The sequence below is a fragment of the Podarcis raffonei genome, chromosome 6, assembly GCF_027172205.1.
Source record: "Podarcis raffonei isolate rPodRaf1 chromosome 6, rPodRaf1.pri, whole genome shotgun sequence".
Lineage (NCBI taxonomy): Eukaryota > Metazoa > Chordata > Lepidosauria > Squamata > Lacertidae > Podarcis > Podarcis raffonei.
The window spans coordinates 52,871,310-52,886,096 of NC_070607.1; the positions used below are offsets into that span (position 1 = coordinate 52,871,310).

General features: G+C 45.5%; 1 protein-coding gene across 3 annotated transcripts in view; it reads left to right on the forward strand.

The window, feature by feature from the left end:
- Positions 1-14,787, forward strand: part of MICAL1 (microtubule associated monooxygenase, calponin and LIM domain containing 1) — a 44,768-nt gene that overhangs the window by 28,283 nt on the left and 1,698 nt on the right. For all 3 annotated transcript variants that reach the window (XM_053392902.1, XM_053392901.1, XM_053392903.1), the window contains exons 11-23: positions 87-171; positions 3,233-3,380; positions 5,133-5,320; positions 5,591-5,700; positions 5,966-6,016; positions 7,477-7,651; positions 7,929-8,014; positions 8,200-8,842; positions 9,751-9,830; positions 11,225-11,326; positions 12,859-12,952; positions 13,066-13,162; positions 14,091-14,164. In XM_053392902.1, coding sequence (XP_053248877.1) covers positions 87-171; positions 3,233-3,380; positions 5,133-5,320; positions 5,591-5,700; positions 5,966-6,016; positions 7,477-7,651; positions 7,929-8,014; positions 8,200-8,842; positions 9,751-9,830; positions 11,225-11,326; positions 12,859-12,952; positions 13,066-13,162; positions 14,091-14,164 — 1,933 coding nt within the window. The remainder of the gene's footprint in view (positions 1-86; positions 172-3,232; positions 3,381-5,132; positions 5,321-5,590; positions 5,701-5,965; positions 6,017-7,476; positions 7,652-7,928; positions 8,015-8,199; positions 8,843-9,750; positions 9,831-11,224; positions 11,327-12,858; positions 12,953-13,065; positions 13,163-14,090; positions 14,165-14,787) is intronic.

Consider the following 14,787-nt stretch of genomic DNA (forward strand, 5'->3'; position numbering starts at 1 on the left):
GACCTGGGGGAATTAGCTGGGTCTTCTTCTGGATCCAAGCTGTGGTCAGTGATAGGAAATAAATAACTGGGTGCACCTGCTTCCAGGTTCGTAATCTGTATGTGACGGGAGAAATTGAAATGGATATGAAGAAAGGAAGAAATCATGGCAGCCCTGAGATAGTCAGCAAAGGCAAGTCTGGGTCATGTTCTCCCCTGGCTACTGGTTGCATGGATCCACCTGAAAACCAGTACCAGACCCCTCCACACTTGTTCATACTCGCTGCTCTCCCTTTAGATGAATTGGATTTCTCTGCAGCAAAGTGCAGATCCTCCTCTTCTGTTTTTCTACCCATATGACCTCTCTGCTTGCTGTTCCTTCCCTAGGACTCTGCTTTACCCCCAAGCAGCAAATATCTGGGTCAATATTGCTGTCTCTCAGACTGGGATGTGGAAAAATGATCCCAAGCATTCACTCTAACAGACTGTTCCTGGTTCTCCATAGACAAGGCAATGTTGCCTTTGCTAAAAACAAAACAAACCGAGATTCTGTGACAATGAAAGCTGAATAGGGTGGCTTCTTATGTATTAAGAAAATGAAGCAACGTGTATGTATTTAGTTGTTTTGCGAGTTCCACTTTTGCTAGTTATGGGCAAGGCACCAATCTACCTCCTGCCCCCCTGAAGTCCAGTTCTAGTCATCTCTTCCAGATCCCTGCAGTGTAGGAATCACATTGTATCCAGAATCCCTGACAGATGGTCATCCAACCTCTGTTTTAAAACTTCTACTGCCTTCCAAGGTAGTCTGTTCCACTGTTGAACAGCTCTTCCCATCCAGACATTGCTGACACATTTTTCAAACCTTCCTTTGTCTCCATAAAGGATAGAAATGTCCTGTTTTGAAATAATGAGGCTTGAGAATCTGGAGATACTCAGTTCTGCATGTGCAGAATCCACACCGCTCTGCACATAGATTAAACATAAAATTGGGAGAGACTCAGTTGAGTCTGGAACAAGAGACCCACTGCCTGTAGCATCCCAGACAGATGTTTGTCTGGCTTTGCTCAATGGTCTGTAATTTGCAATATAGTCTCTGAAGGCAGGTTTTCTTAGGAGAGAGGAATCAGTGTTAAGGCTGACTACTTTCAAGTGTTCTGGCATAGTGCATAGAGTCTACAAGTCAATGTCAGCAGATTGTTACTAGTATATAGGAGATTTTTTTTTTTTTGGCTGAGTTTTTGTTCTCTGATCTCAGTCCTTTTTGCAATTCCTTTTCTCCCTCCACCCATTCTCTACGGTTCCACTTCTGGAAGTGCTTCAATTTTGTTACCCCAGAAGGAAACTGGTTCAGGATATTCCTTTGGGGGGAAAAATTCCTGGGAATACACCTGCATTTTGGGCAATATTCCCATGATCCACAAGCACACAGCATACACCTTAGTAATAGAGTAGCAGAATCCAGTTGTCTTAATAGGGTTGAGGAAACTTTGGTCTGTTATAGTCAGCCAGCCAGTTGACTCTGGACTGTAACTTGGTTAGCAACATGGCTGGCTTGTCTTGGGGCTGGTTTGCCTCTTGGTTAGCAAGAAGCCCAGAACTAAGGCCTTGCCGTATTTTTGCCTCACTGCAGGCATGCCAAGGTCCCCAGGAAAAAGATGGTCCAAATCTTTCCACAGTGAAATTCCCTTTTATTCTGGTGTAAACTTGGGTGTAAAAACTTCTGCCTCCCAACAAACTAACAAGGCCGAAACATTTCTGCCTACTGCATAGGCACCCTCTATTCATCTCCCAGGAGAAAAACACATTTGTCACAATCTCTCACTCCCAAACTATCACTTCTGTGGGGAAAAAATCACCTGCTGCCCAGTTCTTAAACAATGGAGAGGGTGTTTATCTATTACATTTTGCTCCAGCTGTAGCATTTTCCTTTCCGGCTGTCTATGAAATAAACTAAAAATGCCACCGATAGCTCTTCATTTCTTGAACTGTTTTTCTGCCTTCTCTTACGTGTGTGTGCATTTCTCTGTCCCTCTGGCTCTCCCTTCCCTCTTTAAATTACAGCTCTCGTTTCTTCTCTGTGTTTTCTCATGTTTCCTCCCACACTGTCATTGTTTTCCATAGCCCAGTCTGTTCCCCTTGGCCTTGCTCTGCTTATGGAATAGGCCTTGTGATGGTTAGCAAATAAGTGTGTGTTTTGGGAGGTGGGGAGATAATGTGACCTGCCCGTTCACTGTCACCCTGGTTAGAAAAGGAGTGCTAGCTACTAGGAAGACTTCTCTGATTCACTTCCACTCAGCTTTTAGGCTGTGCGTTGATGGATTCCAAGCTAAGGATGTTGTTACAAGTCTATTCCATGCTGATGTGTAAATCAGCAGTGCAGATGATGGCAATGTGATTGTTGTGGGTTCCTGTGTGGCATCAGAGTAGGGTCAGTGGTGCCAGGCTAGCCCTGTGCTGTACTGCTTTTGATGGAAGCAAAGTATACTTTGGTGGTTATACTTCATATCGCAACAGAGCTGTGGTTTAGGCAAAGCAGTCACATTTTGTCAGCATAAAAGCTGGCTGAAGCTCCCTATTTAGCTGGACTTGGAGTACAGCAGTCTGCTCTAATTCTAAAGTAGCACATACACAGTCTCATCTCTGTTGGTAGCTATGTGTTAGGCTTTTCCCCTTTTCTGAGCTCTGATGGAGGAGGGAAAGTTCAGACAATAAACCCCGATATGCTGCCAGACTAGGTACTGTGCATTACAGAAATCCTATTAATTCCTATTAAACCGCTGGCCCACAGGCTAATCTTGGTCTGCCAGGGGGTCCAGTTGGACTCATGAGGCCATTTCCCCTCCCAACCCATGCCCACCTGTCTATCATCTGATGTCACTGGGTGATGTTAGTGGTGGGAGGTGTTTTTCAATCCAGCTGGGTGTTGCTTCACAAGTGTAGCCCAAGCAGGGAATGGTGAGTGGAGGGTTCAGTCCTGCTGGGTGCTGCTTTGCCAACCCCTTTCCTGTGGGTCAGCTTGGCTAGATGGGTTGGACTGCCTACCTATCAAGTCACCTGATGCCATCATGACATCATATGATTAGAGTTAGCCCCCGGGGGAGGGGGTGGAAGAAGATTGGGCCCAAAGGTTCCCAATCCCTGCTTGTCCCTAGGTGCATCTTGGGAACTGGACCAAGGGTCTCTCTTTCATGTACCCTTAGCTTGGTTTGCTCTTTCTCTCTCCTCTCCGTCACCCTCCATCCACCCTTCTCCAGATTCCAACAGAGCCTATGAGGAGCTGCTTAGCTGGTGTCAAACTAATACAGCAAATTATCGTGGCATCAAGGTAGAAGACTTCACATCCTCCTGGAAAAGTGGCCTGGCCCTGTGTGCCCTCATACATCACTTCCGACCAGATCTTCTGTGAGTGAGCCTTGCCGGAGGGAGGGAGTGCTTGTGGGCACATTAGAGGCAAACTTTATAAAGGCATAACGATTAGCCATTGCTGTACCGCTCAGGAAACACTACTTCAGAGTGATTATACTGTCCATTTGTAGAAAAAAATATTTTAAATTTGTTGTGCAGGTCAACTTATTCTGTGGCTAAGTGCTTTTTTTTCTAAATCACACACACACATTCAGCAATGTATATCCCAAAGGCCTAAATTAAGGGCTAGTCCATATATGCATGTACATCACTTTAGTTCTTAATTCTTTATAACACAGCTGAGAGTGTGAATGGACTGCAGTGAAATGTATTGTGTACAAAGTGATATGCAGAGATTTGCAAGACATTTGATCTGTGGTGGCTCACACACACACATGCAAGTTGCCATTTGATGCTGGAATAAAAGCTGTGTGTGTGTGAGCCACAGATCTAGTCAGCCTAGAGATCTCCATTACTGACCTGGTGATTTGCTCCCATTTTGGGAAGCTCAGCATCTATCCCCCACCCCGCCTCTAGAAATCACCACATGGTGCTGCTGCCTTCGTGTTGTAAGTGGAACTCTCCTACTCTATACAGTTCTACTTCAGAAAAGCAGAGCTGAACGCTTCCATCCTAGCCTTCCTTTGTGTTGGAGGTTCAGAACCAAAGGGAGCCCACTGAGCCTCAGATGTCAGGGTCAAGCTAGGCCAGGCATGGGAAGACCTTGTGGCCTGCAGGTAGCTTTTGCCCTGCTGATCCAGAGAGGTACCAGTTCTCTAGCCTCTTCCCCACAGCAACCATCCTTTCCTCCCTCCCTCTTACCAGTCACGGCAAAAGAGAGGGTGGCTATAAAGGCAGATGTGACTTTAAAAGATGCCTCTGCTCATGTTTATGTTGCCACAGAGCAGGGATGGGGAACCTCAGGCCCAGGAGGCAAACACATCTCTCCAGGTCTCTCCTGTGGGACTTTCCCCACATGACATCCTTTATTTTGCACCTCCTTGAGTCCCTATGCCTGGCTGGGATGTGTCTTGAGATCCGATCAGGCCTCTCACTTACCTGGATGGAGGAGAGAGAGGGAGGTGCAGGTGTGAAGAAACCAGCTACTATACAGATAGAATTTACACTAATTGCTCTACCCACTTTTGCTGCTGGTCTCCCTGCCTGCCACTGCCATGGGACACTCCACCCAGGCTGTGGGAAGGGAGTGTGGTCTTCAGTCTGACAAAGGTGCCCCGCCCCATCTCTGCATGTTTCTCAATTCCTAGAGGGTGTTTCAGGGGGTTGATGGCCACAAAGCCACAGACTCCCCAACCTGGGAGTCTGTTGCTTCACAGTCTTGCCTGCCAGATAGGATGGCAGCGACATTTCATGTGCCTGTTTTTGGTGATCAAGAGAAGCAGGGAGTCTTCCTGTCCTTGCATAGTGACATGAGATGGGAGCAAGGTTGTTAAAACAGGGGTGGGAAGATTGCTGGCTGACATCCCATTACTGGAAGCAGTGCTGTGTGTGGTTTTCCTGTTTTGTTTAAAGTGAAACATAATTTGTGTGACTGCCTCCTGGTGCCCAGTAATACACATGGCAGCCGCTTCACACAAGCCAGCTTGTCATGAGCTGGGAGTTGTGCTGCTATCGTTTTTAAAGAAACCGTCACACACTTCACCTTCTGCTTCAGGTGTCTGGTTAAAGTTTCTCTCAGTCTGGGCTAAGTCCTGTCAGTCACCTTGACTTTGTATCTTCCTTCTCTAGAGACGTCAACACACTCAACCAGAACGACCCCATTGGGAACAACCAGCTGGCCTTAGACGTGGCAGAGCAAGAGCTAGGGATCCCTCCGGTCCTCTCCAGCACTGAAATGGCTTCGATGTCCGAACCTCAGAGGCTTGGCTTGATCACCTACCTGAGCCAGTTTTATGATGCCTTCAAGAACTCTCCAGGTAGAGAATCCCAAGGAACCCAGCCCTGGGGATTTTCCTGCAAGGGAAGCCTCACAAGGGGAGTGGGGAACCTTGTTTCCAGGCCTCTCTGCCTGGTCCTTGGGGACTCTTCCCAGGTTCAATTCCAGGTTCAATCTGCAGCATCTCCGGGTAGTTCGGGGACCCTTGGGAAGCTGCTGCCACAGTCATTGTAGACAGTAGAGTACTGAGCTAGATGGACTAGTATCTGGCAGCTTCCCAAGTTCCTAAACACTGCATTCTCTCTTCCAGAACCAGAAGAGAAAAGTTCAACGATTCTGTCGACACGTGGTACCAAGGGAGCTATCCTCTTCCTCAGCAAGCTTCAGAAAAGTCTCTCTCTCTCACGTAAACGTGCCCTGGTGAGTCTCTCTCCACAGCCATTGCTAGCCCATCACCAGACATTCCCAGCAGTGTGTTTGTTTATGCCTTATGTGCTGGCTATTGGCCCTTTGGCAGCTGGTATGATCTCTTCCCAGATCACTTTAGCTCTCCCCATTTTCAGATGTCCCTAGTAAGAAGCACAGGACGGGGGGTTGGCAGTGGGGGTTACGTTTATTGCAGGAGCAAAGTGTCTTTGGCCTTCTGTCTTTTCTGCTGCTCTGAAGTCATAATTTTCGATTGCAGGAGAGCTCTGCAGTGGATGACCAAGCCAAAAAGACCAAGCAAGAGGCTGGGGTAAGTTCTTCCGTCATTGCACTTAGGGGTTCATCTGGTACTAGACAAGTTTTAGAGGATGTCATATGTGATGATTCCACATGGAAGGTACTGGCTTGAAAAAATGAACATGAAATCTGCATGTGGATCATAGTATACCAAACTCGTGTGGTATATCACTGCCTGCGGGAAGCTTTAGCCATCTGGAGTTTCCCATTGCATGAATATACGGGGGGGGGGGGGAGGGGAACTCTTTTGAGTGCAGCATCTTCACACATTATGGTTACATTTTGGGTTCCCTGTGAATTTCTACATGGAAATGCCTTCATTGCAGGAATCTGGTTATGTGTGAAATTAACATTAGATATGTCTGGGTCCAGAGCAGTGTTGGGAATGGAAATTCATTGCTTCTGAAAATTCATTGCTTCTGAAAAATTCCATTTTTTAATCCAGTGTGTATTTCAGGGAGTTTCATTTAAGGAAACTCCATAACCCTCCTTATTTGAGTCATTGCTATTGACTCTGTAGATTTTCTGACCTTTTAACACATGATGGGAGATCCAGTGCATGCAGTTTATTGACTGCAACTGCCAGATAACTAATATAACTTTAAGACTGCAGTTCAAAGACTGATCCCAAGGGTCAAATTCCGCCTGTGAAAATTGGAACTCAAATGTCATTTGGGAAATCCCACCCTGCCTCAGTTCCAATTTGAACTTTGCTGTGGCCCACCACAAATTTATTTTTAAGTGCTCAAAAAAACATTGATTTCCTCCCTTTTCACACAAAACGTTGCACCAGAATTCTGGCTGGTAGGATACACCAGAGGCAAATAACAGTTGCAAGGAGGTTGGATGCTGCCTATGAAGGCGGACCACTTGCCCACACTCAGGGCGGCTGCTAAATGTTCCTCCCTGTATCAAGCTGCAGGCTGCTAGCTCTCATGCATAAGCCAAGCTGAAGCAGCTGTTAGGCCTGGAAGAAGCCAGATGTCACTGGGCAAAAGACGAAGATTGTTATTGCATTCATCTGCTGCAGTTACATACTGGCAGAGAGCCTGGCAGCTCTCTTCTCTCGAGACTCAGACCCGCCCTTCCTCTTATCTGACGGAAAGGAACGACTTGCTGGACCTTGTAGCCATTGTCTTGTTGAGGCCGTTTTCTTGGAGGAAGACATTGGAATGTAATGCTGCCTGATACGTTTATCTCACTCTGGATGGAGTGAGGTCATCGCTAGATGTCAGAGGCAGAGAGGCCAGAGGGCTGTTACCATTACCAGGGGTGGGGGACCAGCGGCTCTCCCAGATGTTGTTGGATTACAACTCCCATCATCCCAGCCGGAGCTCAGGGTTCATGAGAGTTGTAGTCCAACAACTTGTGGATATCTGTTAATGTGTCTCATTGGGTTGAACCATGTATTTTGAAACCAAAGCACAAGATGACTTGGAACGTGTGGTCCTAAAGGTGTTGGTCTTTTGGCAGAGCCCTGTCACCTCCTCGGTGAGGAGCAGCGATGCCTGCTATTTCTGCGGAGATCGTGTGTACATCCTGGAGCGAGTCAGCGCGGAGGGATGCTTCTTCCACCGCGGCTGTTTCAAGTGTCACCGCTGCAAGACGACACTGCGCCTGGGGGATTACGCCTTCAATGAAGACGATGGTGAGTGGAGTTGAGAAGACGCAGTTGGTTAGCCTGAATGGCACAGCCGTCAGTGCAGACGGGAGCATTGTTTGATTTCTCTGAAATCCAAACTGGCTGCCTTTCTTTGCATTGTGTCTCTACTTCCTGCAAGTGCGTATCAAGATTCATTTGCACCATTTGCTTTTATTCTCCTTGAGGTATCTGAATCTGCCCTGGCAGTCATGTTTATTGGCAAGTCAGGTGAATGCAAGCAACATACCCTACCTGATTATAGCTATCTTGATTTTACTCCTAGGTAATTTCTACTGCATGCTGCACTGTCCTACCTCCAAGGACATAACTACACCCAGCAGCACAACCTCTGTCAGAGCAGCACGTAAGGTGAGTGGGATGGATGCCTTTTCAGAATTGGAGGCATTTGGTGCTGACTAGCAAGGCAATTCCCTAGCTGATAATTAACCTAGTAACTCTGTCCAGTAGCATATTCCATGTTACTTCCTGTCACGCTCATGGGCGACAACCTTGCAACTTGCTTGCTTGGAAAACTGGCTTTTTTGTCTCCCTAGGATTCCTCCAAACTCCTCATTCCTTCAGACAAAGGCACTCTGGACTTGGCTGCTGAGGACAATAAGATGGAAAAGGGTCCATATCAACCAAGCCTGGATGAGAACCTGTTGTCTTTCGAAGATCAGCTGCCAACAGGTCAACCTACAGAACTTCATAAATCAGCTGCTGAAGGCCACAGCTTACTCCCTGCCAGAGTAAATGGAGGCTCTTGTACTATGAACTCATCCTGGCATCCACATCGTCAACCATTAGTGGAGGTGGACAAGAAGTTGGGGGACTCTGTTTCTGAGGCTGGTTTAGCTTCAGAGGTTGTAGGTGAAGGCAGAGATGGAAATAAGGCCAGTCCAAAAAGAGAGAGACTTGAACCAGAAAATTGGACTGGCAGCCAGTCCCAAGAAGAGACACGTGACAGCCTGGTGACAGGAATTCAAGGAACTGATACAGATCCTTTTCTTTCTGGAAAGGTGCCAACTGCTCAGAGCCCCAAACTAGAACAGAAAGAGTGTGGAAATCTCCCAAAGAAAAAGATTTGCTTGTCAGCCCTGGAAAAGCTTGAGTTATCCCGCCTGAGTCCAATATCAGCCTCATTTCACTTTCCAGATATGAAAATAGAAGAACGCAGCTTCAGCACCATCTCAGAAGGTTGTTTTATTTATATATCATATGCCTTATCCCCAAAGTTTGGGGCAGACCATAAACATGGGAGGAAACCTCAGCAAAACTGAGCAACATCAGAGCCATTGAAATGGCTCCCCCACCTTTGATTTTAAACCTAAGCGTCAATGGCCATGCTTAGCTGTCACCATGTGCATATGGCTTCAGGGCTTCCTGAGTAGCATATCCATTTGTGTGTGCTGTGCGATGTTCACCCTGCTCACATGGGATTTCTCCACCGTGCAATCCCATATTAAAACACATTATTCTTTGTGACATTGAACATTTAGCTTGTTGCTTCTGAAACGGAAGCATTTGGGATGTTAGCAGATCAGAGTTGCCTTCATTGTGGCCCAGAGAGCTGTTTACTCTGGTCCACTTCCATGGTAGTGTCTTCTAATAAACCCTCATCCCTTAAGATGAGGTGGTTTAAGTAGGTGGTGGTGGCGGCGGCGGCAGCAGCAACATTCTCCACATTGCCTGCTTAATCCAACTCACATAGCTTACCAGACCTGTTTCTGTTCTTTGACATGGGAGTTAACCCTCCCATATTGTGCTTTCCTGTTATCTTTCTTAACCTTTGTCCTCTTTCTGGAGACCATAAAACAGGAAGCACGTGCTGTGTTCTATTAATGCTTCATAAATGCTTAAGGGCTATACTACCAGCATCCACTGGCCTCTATGAAGCAGTTTTGTTCTGGGTCTCAGACCACTGCAGTACTAACTGGTGATGAGGAACCCCACTTCATTATATAAAACCAGTTCTTCTCTTGGATATCTCTAGCTATAAAAGATAGCTTCACTCCACCCCCAGCCCCCAAATCACCCTTTAATTTATGGCGTCATTCCACAAGTCACTGGAATGAAATATTTTTCTCTTGTCCTTTTTTTGACAGATTCTCTGGAGATTGACAGTGACAGTGAAGAGGAAGAAGAGGAGGAAGAAGCAACGAGCCAAGATCTTGCAGCATATATTGTGAGTGTAGAAGCCCAAAATTCAATTCCACCACAGCAGACAAGCACAACTCAAACCACTTTCAGGACCATTTTCATTTTCAAGTAACTCAGGAGGGCTGTGTTATCATCACGACATCCAAACATAGCAAAACTGGGATAGCTCAGTTGGTAGAGCATAAGACTTTTAATCTCAGTGTCATGGGTTTGAGCCCTGTGTTGGGCAAGATTCCTGCATTGTAAGGGGTTGGACTAGATCACCCTTGTGGTCCTTTCCAACTATTCAATTCTCTGCTTTTAACAGCAGAAGAGCATTTTCTTTTGGTTTTTAACATAATCTCTTCAGCAAATCATGGGATTCCTCTCACCACCGCATCTCTCAGAACCCTTCTGTTAACTCTGCTTCTTTTTCTCCCCCCCCCATTCACTTTTCTTTTTCTCCCCCCCCCCATTCACTTTTCTCCCTCACCCTTTTTTGTTGTTTTCTGACTCAACAGGCTCACCTTCTCCCTTCTTTTTCTCTCTCTAGCCTGTTAATTTTTGTGTTTATATATTTTTTTAAAAATCTGCATCCCATCATTTGCTCTTCTCCCCCTATACTGTCACAAGTTTCTCCACATCTATTACCCACCTTTTATCTTTCCTTACCCTACAGGTTTCTCTGTACAACACATCTTTGTTCTCCTTTTCTTCCCCAAACCCCTCCCATTGCCCCATCTCCTCCATCTCACTGGCAACAGGCCACAAGTCTTTCACACTCTCAGCAATTCACATCAACAAAGAGAGTCTCAGAAGTAGTTGGCCAAGTGGTGTGGCTGGTTGGAAGCTCCAGTAGGCACCTTGTTATCCATGGAGCTCCTCCCTGTCCCCAGTTTGGATGGGTGGTGCTAGGCCCTAAATTTATGACACACATCTGGAAAAGGACCACAGACAAATATTTGGAATTCCCCCTCAAGGAGGCTGCAATTGGCTTGGGGGTCTGTAAGAACAGCAGCAGACATCCGTGTTCTGAAAGGATGACTAACAAGAACCTCACAAAGCCCTGAAGACAACCCTCTCCATTGTGCATTCTGGGCATGGTCCTGTCTACACAACAAGTTTTGACTGGAGAGTGAGTCACTCTGTCAAGACTTCTTGCAGCTGCAGGGTCGGCCAGACTTAGACTCTGAGCATTAAGTTGCTCTCGATTTTGCGATAACAATTCACTCGTCTTTTCCCCAGTGATGTCATACCAGGCACCTTGGGCTTATGTATTTATTTTTGTACCTTCTTGTAATGGGGCTGGGTCACTGTTGGTTATAGCTGGAAAGTATGCAGTAGTCTAGCCCTAAACTGTGGCTGCAGTTTAGATGGTGGACAGCGGCTTTTAAAAACATCTCATGTCATTTGATTCTTGTTTGTGTGTTGTGGCTGCAGCATTTCCTGAGCTTCACTGAAGAACCTCAGTATCCAACGTGGAAGAAGACACTGATGCGACGAGCCAAAGAGGCGCAAATGAAAAGGTTTTGCAAAGCGCAGGTAATACTTGCATGCTCCGCTGGTGGACGGGCACTGATACTTTTACAGGGATCATCCCAGTGAGGAACAGGGCTGCAGAAATTAAGGGTGGAAGCTTCAGATACCTTGCAGCCTGCTCTTTCACATCTCAAGCCCCGAGGCCGTTAGGTGTCTCTAGAGATTCTCCCTGTTATTATAAACAGCTGCACACTTTATGTGGTGAATGTTTGCTTGCATATATCCAAGCTTTACTACCATTTCCCAGAGAAAATTCATTATGTAGACATCCAGCTGTTCCAGGAAGGGTTTCCAGCACACGAATGCTTAAAGATTCACTTAGGGTAGGGAATCACTCTTGTTGTGTTTGCTGCATAAAATGGGGAGCTGCCCTATACCAGGACTAATGATGTGTGACATTGTTGACCTGTATAGTAAGTATTATTTAATGGACTTCTAATCTGCCCTTTAGGATATATATATATACCCTTCCAAGCTGGATTGTAACAAATGAACGAATGACTAAAAAACAGTGTTCACTTCTAATGTGAAATAGCCCATTTCCACTGGCTTGATAGTACCAGTTCCTGGCTTTAGTATCACCCATGCACCACATATTTTCTCCACTTTGGAGCCCTCTTCCTGTTAATTTAGATGTAAACTCTCACTTAGCTTCCCCCACTTTTCCTCTTGTATCCTAGTTGCTCCCACTGCTAATGTCCCACCCCATATAAGTAGGTTAGGCTTCCTGAAACTGGAATGTGATGCACTTCAGAACATTGGGAGGATAACTCCCATGCGTCCCAGCGCCAGACGATTGGACCAGGTTCTTACTTAATTAATTTTTATACTGTTTCACTGGTTTTTATGTTGTATTTTTTCATACCGCTTGGAGATGTTAAAATAGGGTAGCAGTTTAGAAATGCTTTTAAATAATAAAACATCTCAAGCAGACCTGCTTCTGGAAGGCTGTATATAACTACTGTGTACAGTGTATATATACAGTTGAAGCTCACAGGTGCAGGATGTTTGGGTTACGTGGAAATGGTGTGCTGCTTCCTGTGCCGAAACACCTAGGTTGACTATTTTGCTCATTCAACTAATGGTATAAAGTATTTCAAAATTTAATTTATAGAACTGTATGAACGTGATGAGGGCTGGTGATAGTTATAAATCCTTTGTGAGTTATTTCACAACAGTTGATAGGTTCTAAACTGTTGCAAATGGTACGCACATATAAAGTTAATGGCAGAAATATTCAAGAGACTGTAAAATGACTAAATTACACTTAGTCTTAAGTAGCCTGTACATCCACAGTTTCAGGTGCAGGAGGGATTGGATCATGCCCTTAGATTTTTAATGATGTAACACGCGGGCATTTTTTGCTTCACAGACAATCATAAGCACTGCCAGGTTTTGCCAAAAATGTACTACTACCCTATAAGAGTTCCTGCCAGCTATTCTGGGAAGCTATCCACCCGTGCTTGGGTTCCTCTTCCTTACACTTTGAAATGCTTTCTTCATTTGACCAACTCTTTATTGCTTGGACATTCCAGTCAATCCAGAGGAGGCTGGAAGAGATTGAAGTGACTTTCCGAGAGCTTGAACAACAGGGCATAGAGCTGGAGCGATCTCTGCGGGAAGAGAGAGGTAAGAGCCTGGGCTTCCGCCAAGAGAGACGGGGGTGAGGCTGCAGCCTATGGATAATACATGCAATGGCAGCTGTACTCCCGGGATAACTTCTTCCCTCCTTTATCCTCCAGGAACAGACGCTGAACTAAAACAATGGATGAACCAGCTGCTTTCCCTGGTCCAAAAGAAGAACAGCCTGATGTGCGAGGAGTCTGACCTCATGATTGCGTAAGAGACCATGCCTCTCATAGTTTTGAGACCTGGTACCCATGTCAGTTTTGATCACAGGGGAGTTGGTACAGCACTGCTCCTTCCTGTACTATCACATGTAGTGCTCAGTTTTTCTTGATGCCCCAGTTGCATTCTTCTGGTTCCTGCGCTACCTTGAATGCCTTTAACAAGTAGTTCATATTCAGAGTGATGGAAGATGATGTGTCACACAGACAGCATGAATAGAACTACTGTGCCAATCAGGGGTGGGGAAGGGAGGTTAAGGGGCTTAGAGTTGCTCTTGAACTTAGTAGCAGATCTTAGTCCCCTAAGCCATTTTAAAAAGTCATTTTGTCCCCTTTCCTTGCTTGGTTTTAAACAGCTAGCTCATTTGAAACAAAACACATACAGCTGGCAGAATGTGACATACACCAGCCTTTCATTGGACTACAGCTCCCATCATCCCTGTCCACTGGCTACATGAGCTGGAGCTGATGGGAGCTTGAGTCCAGCAACATCTGGGAGGCTGATGCAGACCAGCAGTGGGAATTCTGAGAATGAACCCATGCAAAGTTGGCACTGGACCAGACCTTATGTTGAAAGTCTGCCATGTGTATATAGAAGAACTACTCCCCTGGTAATGTTCTGTAGATAGAAAGGCCTCTGTAAACTGCAGAAGTATTGGCTATCTCAGGGAGAACAGGACCTTTCCCTGGGAAGCTCCAGTTAGACATGCCTTATTCATTACTACTTTAACTCATGCCCAATAGTCTGTTCTTAATGAGGCTTAAAGTATATGGATATTTGAGCTGACAGTATACAGAGGACTGTTACTAACAAAGGGAGAATCAATTGGAAGACTTCTCAAGAGTGGATCTTGTATACTATCATGAGCTGCTCAATTATAAATGACCAAAGTTCTCAGTTGTTATTTTTTACCCCATAGGGTGCAAGAGCTGAAACTAGAGGAACAGCAGTGCCAACTGGATCATGAGCTGCGCCAATACGATAATATGGACGGTAAGAGAGAGTATAAGCAGTCCAGGTTTATACTAGGAAATGTAGAGAAACCCAAGAAATGCTTGCCAAGCTATTTTTTGTAACTGCTGCCCAGTTAAGTTGGAGCATATTTTTATTCATTCACAGAATTGATTACTGTAAATTAATTGATTGAATGAGGGGAGGGAAAGGCCATTTAGGATGGATACATGAAACAGAAGCTTGCTACCCTGCCATTTCCTATATCTGATTCTCTTGGGCTTTAAGCAAAGGAACCCAAGTCTCTTGCATCAAGCAGAATTGTTTTATGCACTCAGTTATGTCTGCTGTATTCTAGTTAGAGCCCGTTAGTCAGTTATCCAAGTAAATGAACTCTGACATCTTCTATGTACCTGCTTCTAACAGAAAACCTGCGTACCATTGCAGAAAGCAGTGCATGCGATTCCTGCCCACCCCCTGCTAATTTAGCATGGATTAATTATTCAAACTTTGAACCAGCTCCTTTGTTCTCATGATCTGTTGTTAGGGTTAGATATTTTCATTGTGTGTATAGAATGTTTCTAAATACACACTGGTGATGGAGAAGATGGGGTATGTGGATTAATTTGTCCTAAACAGAATGCAATTCTGGGAATGTAATAATG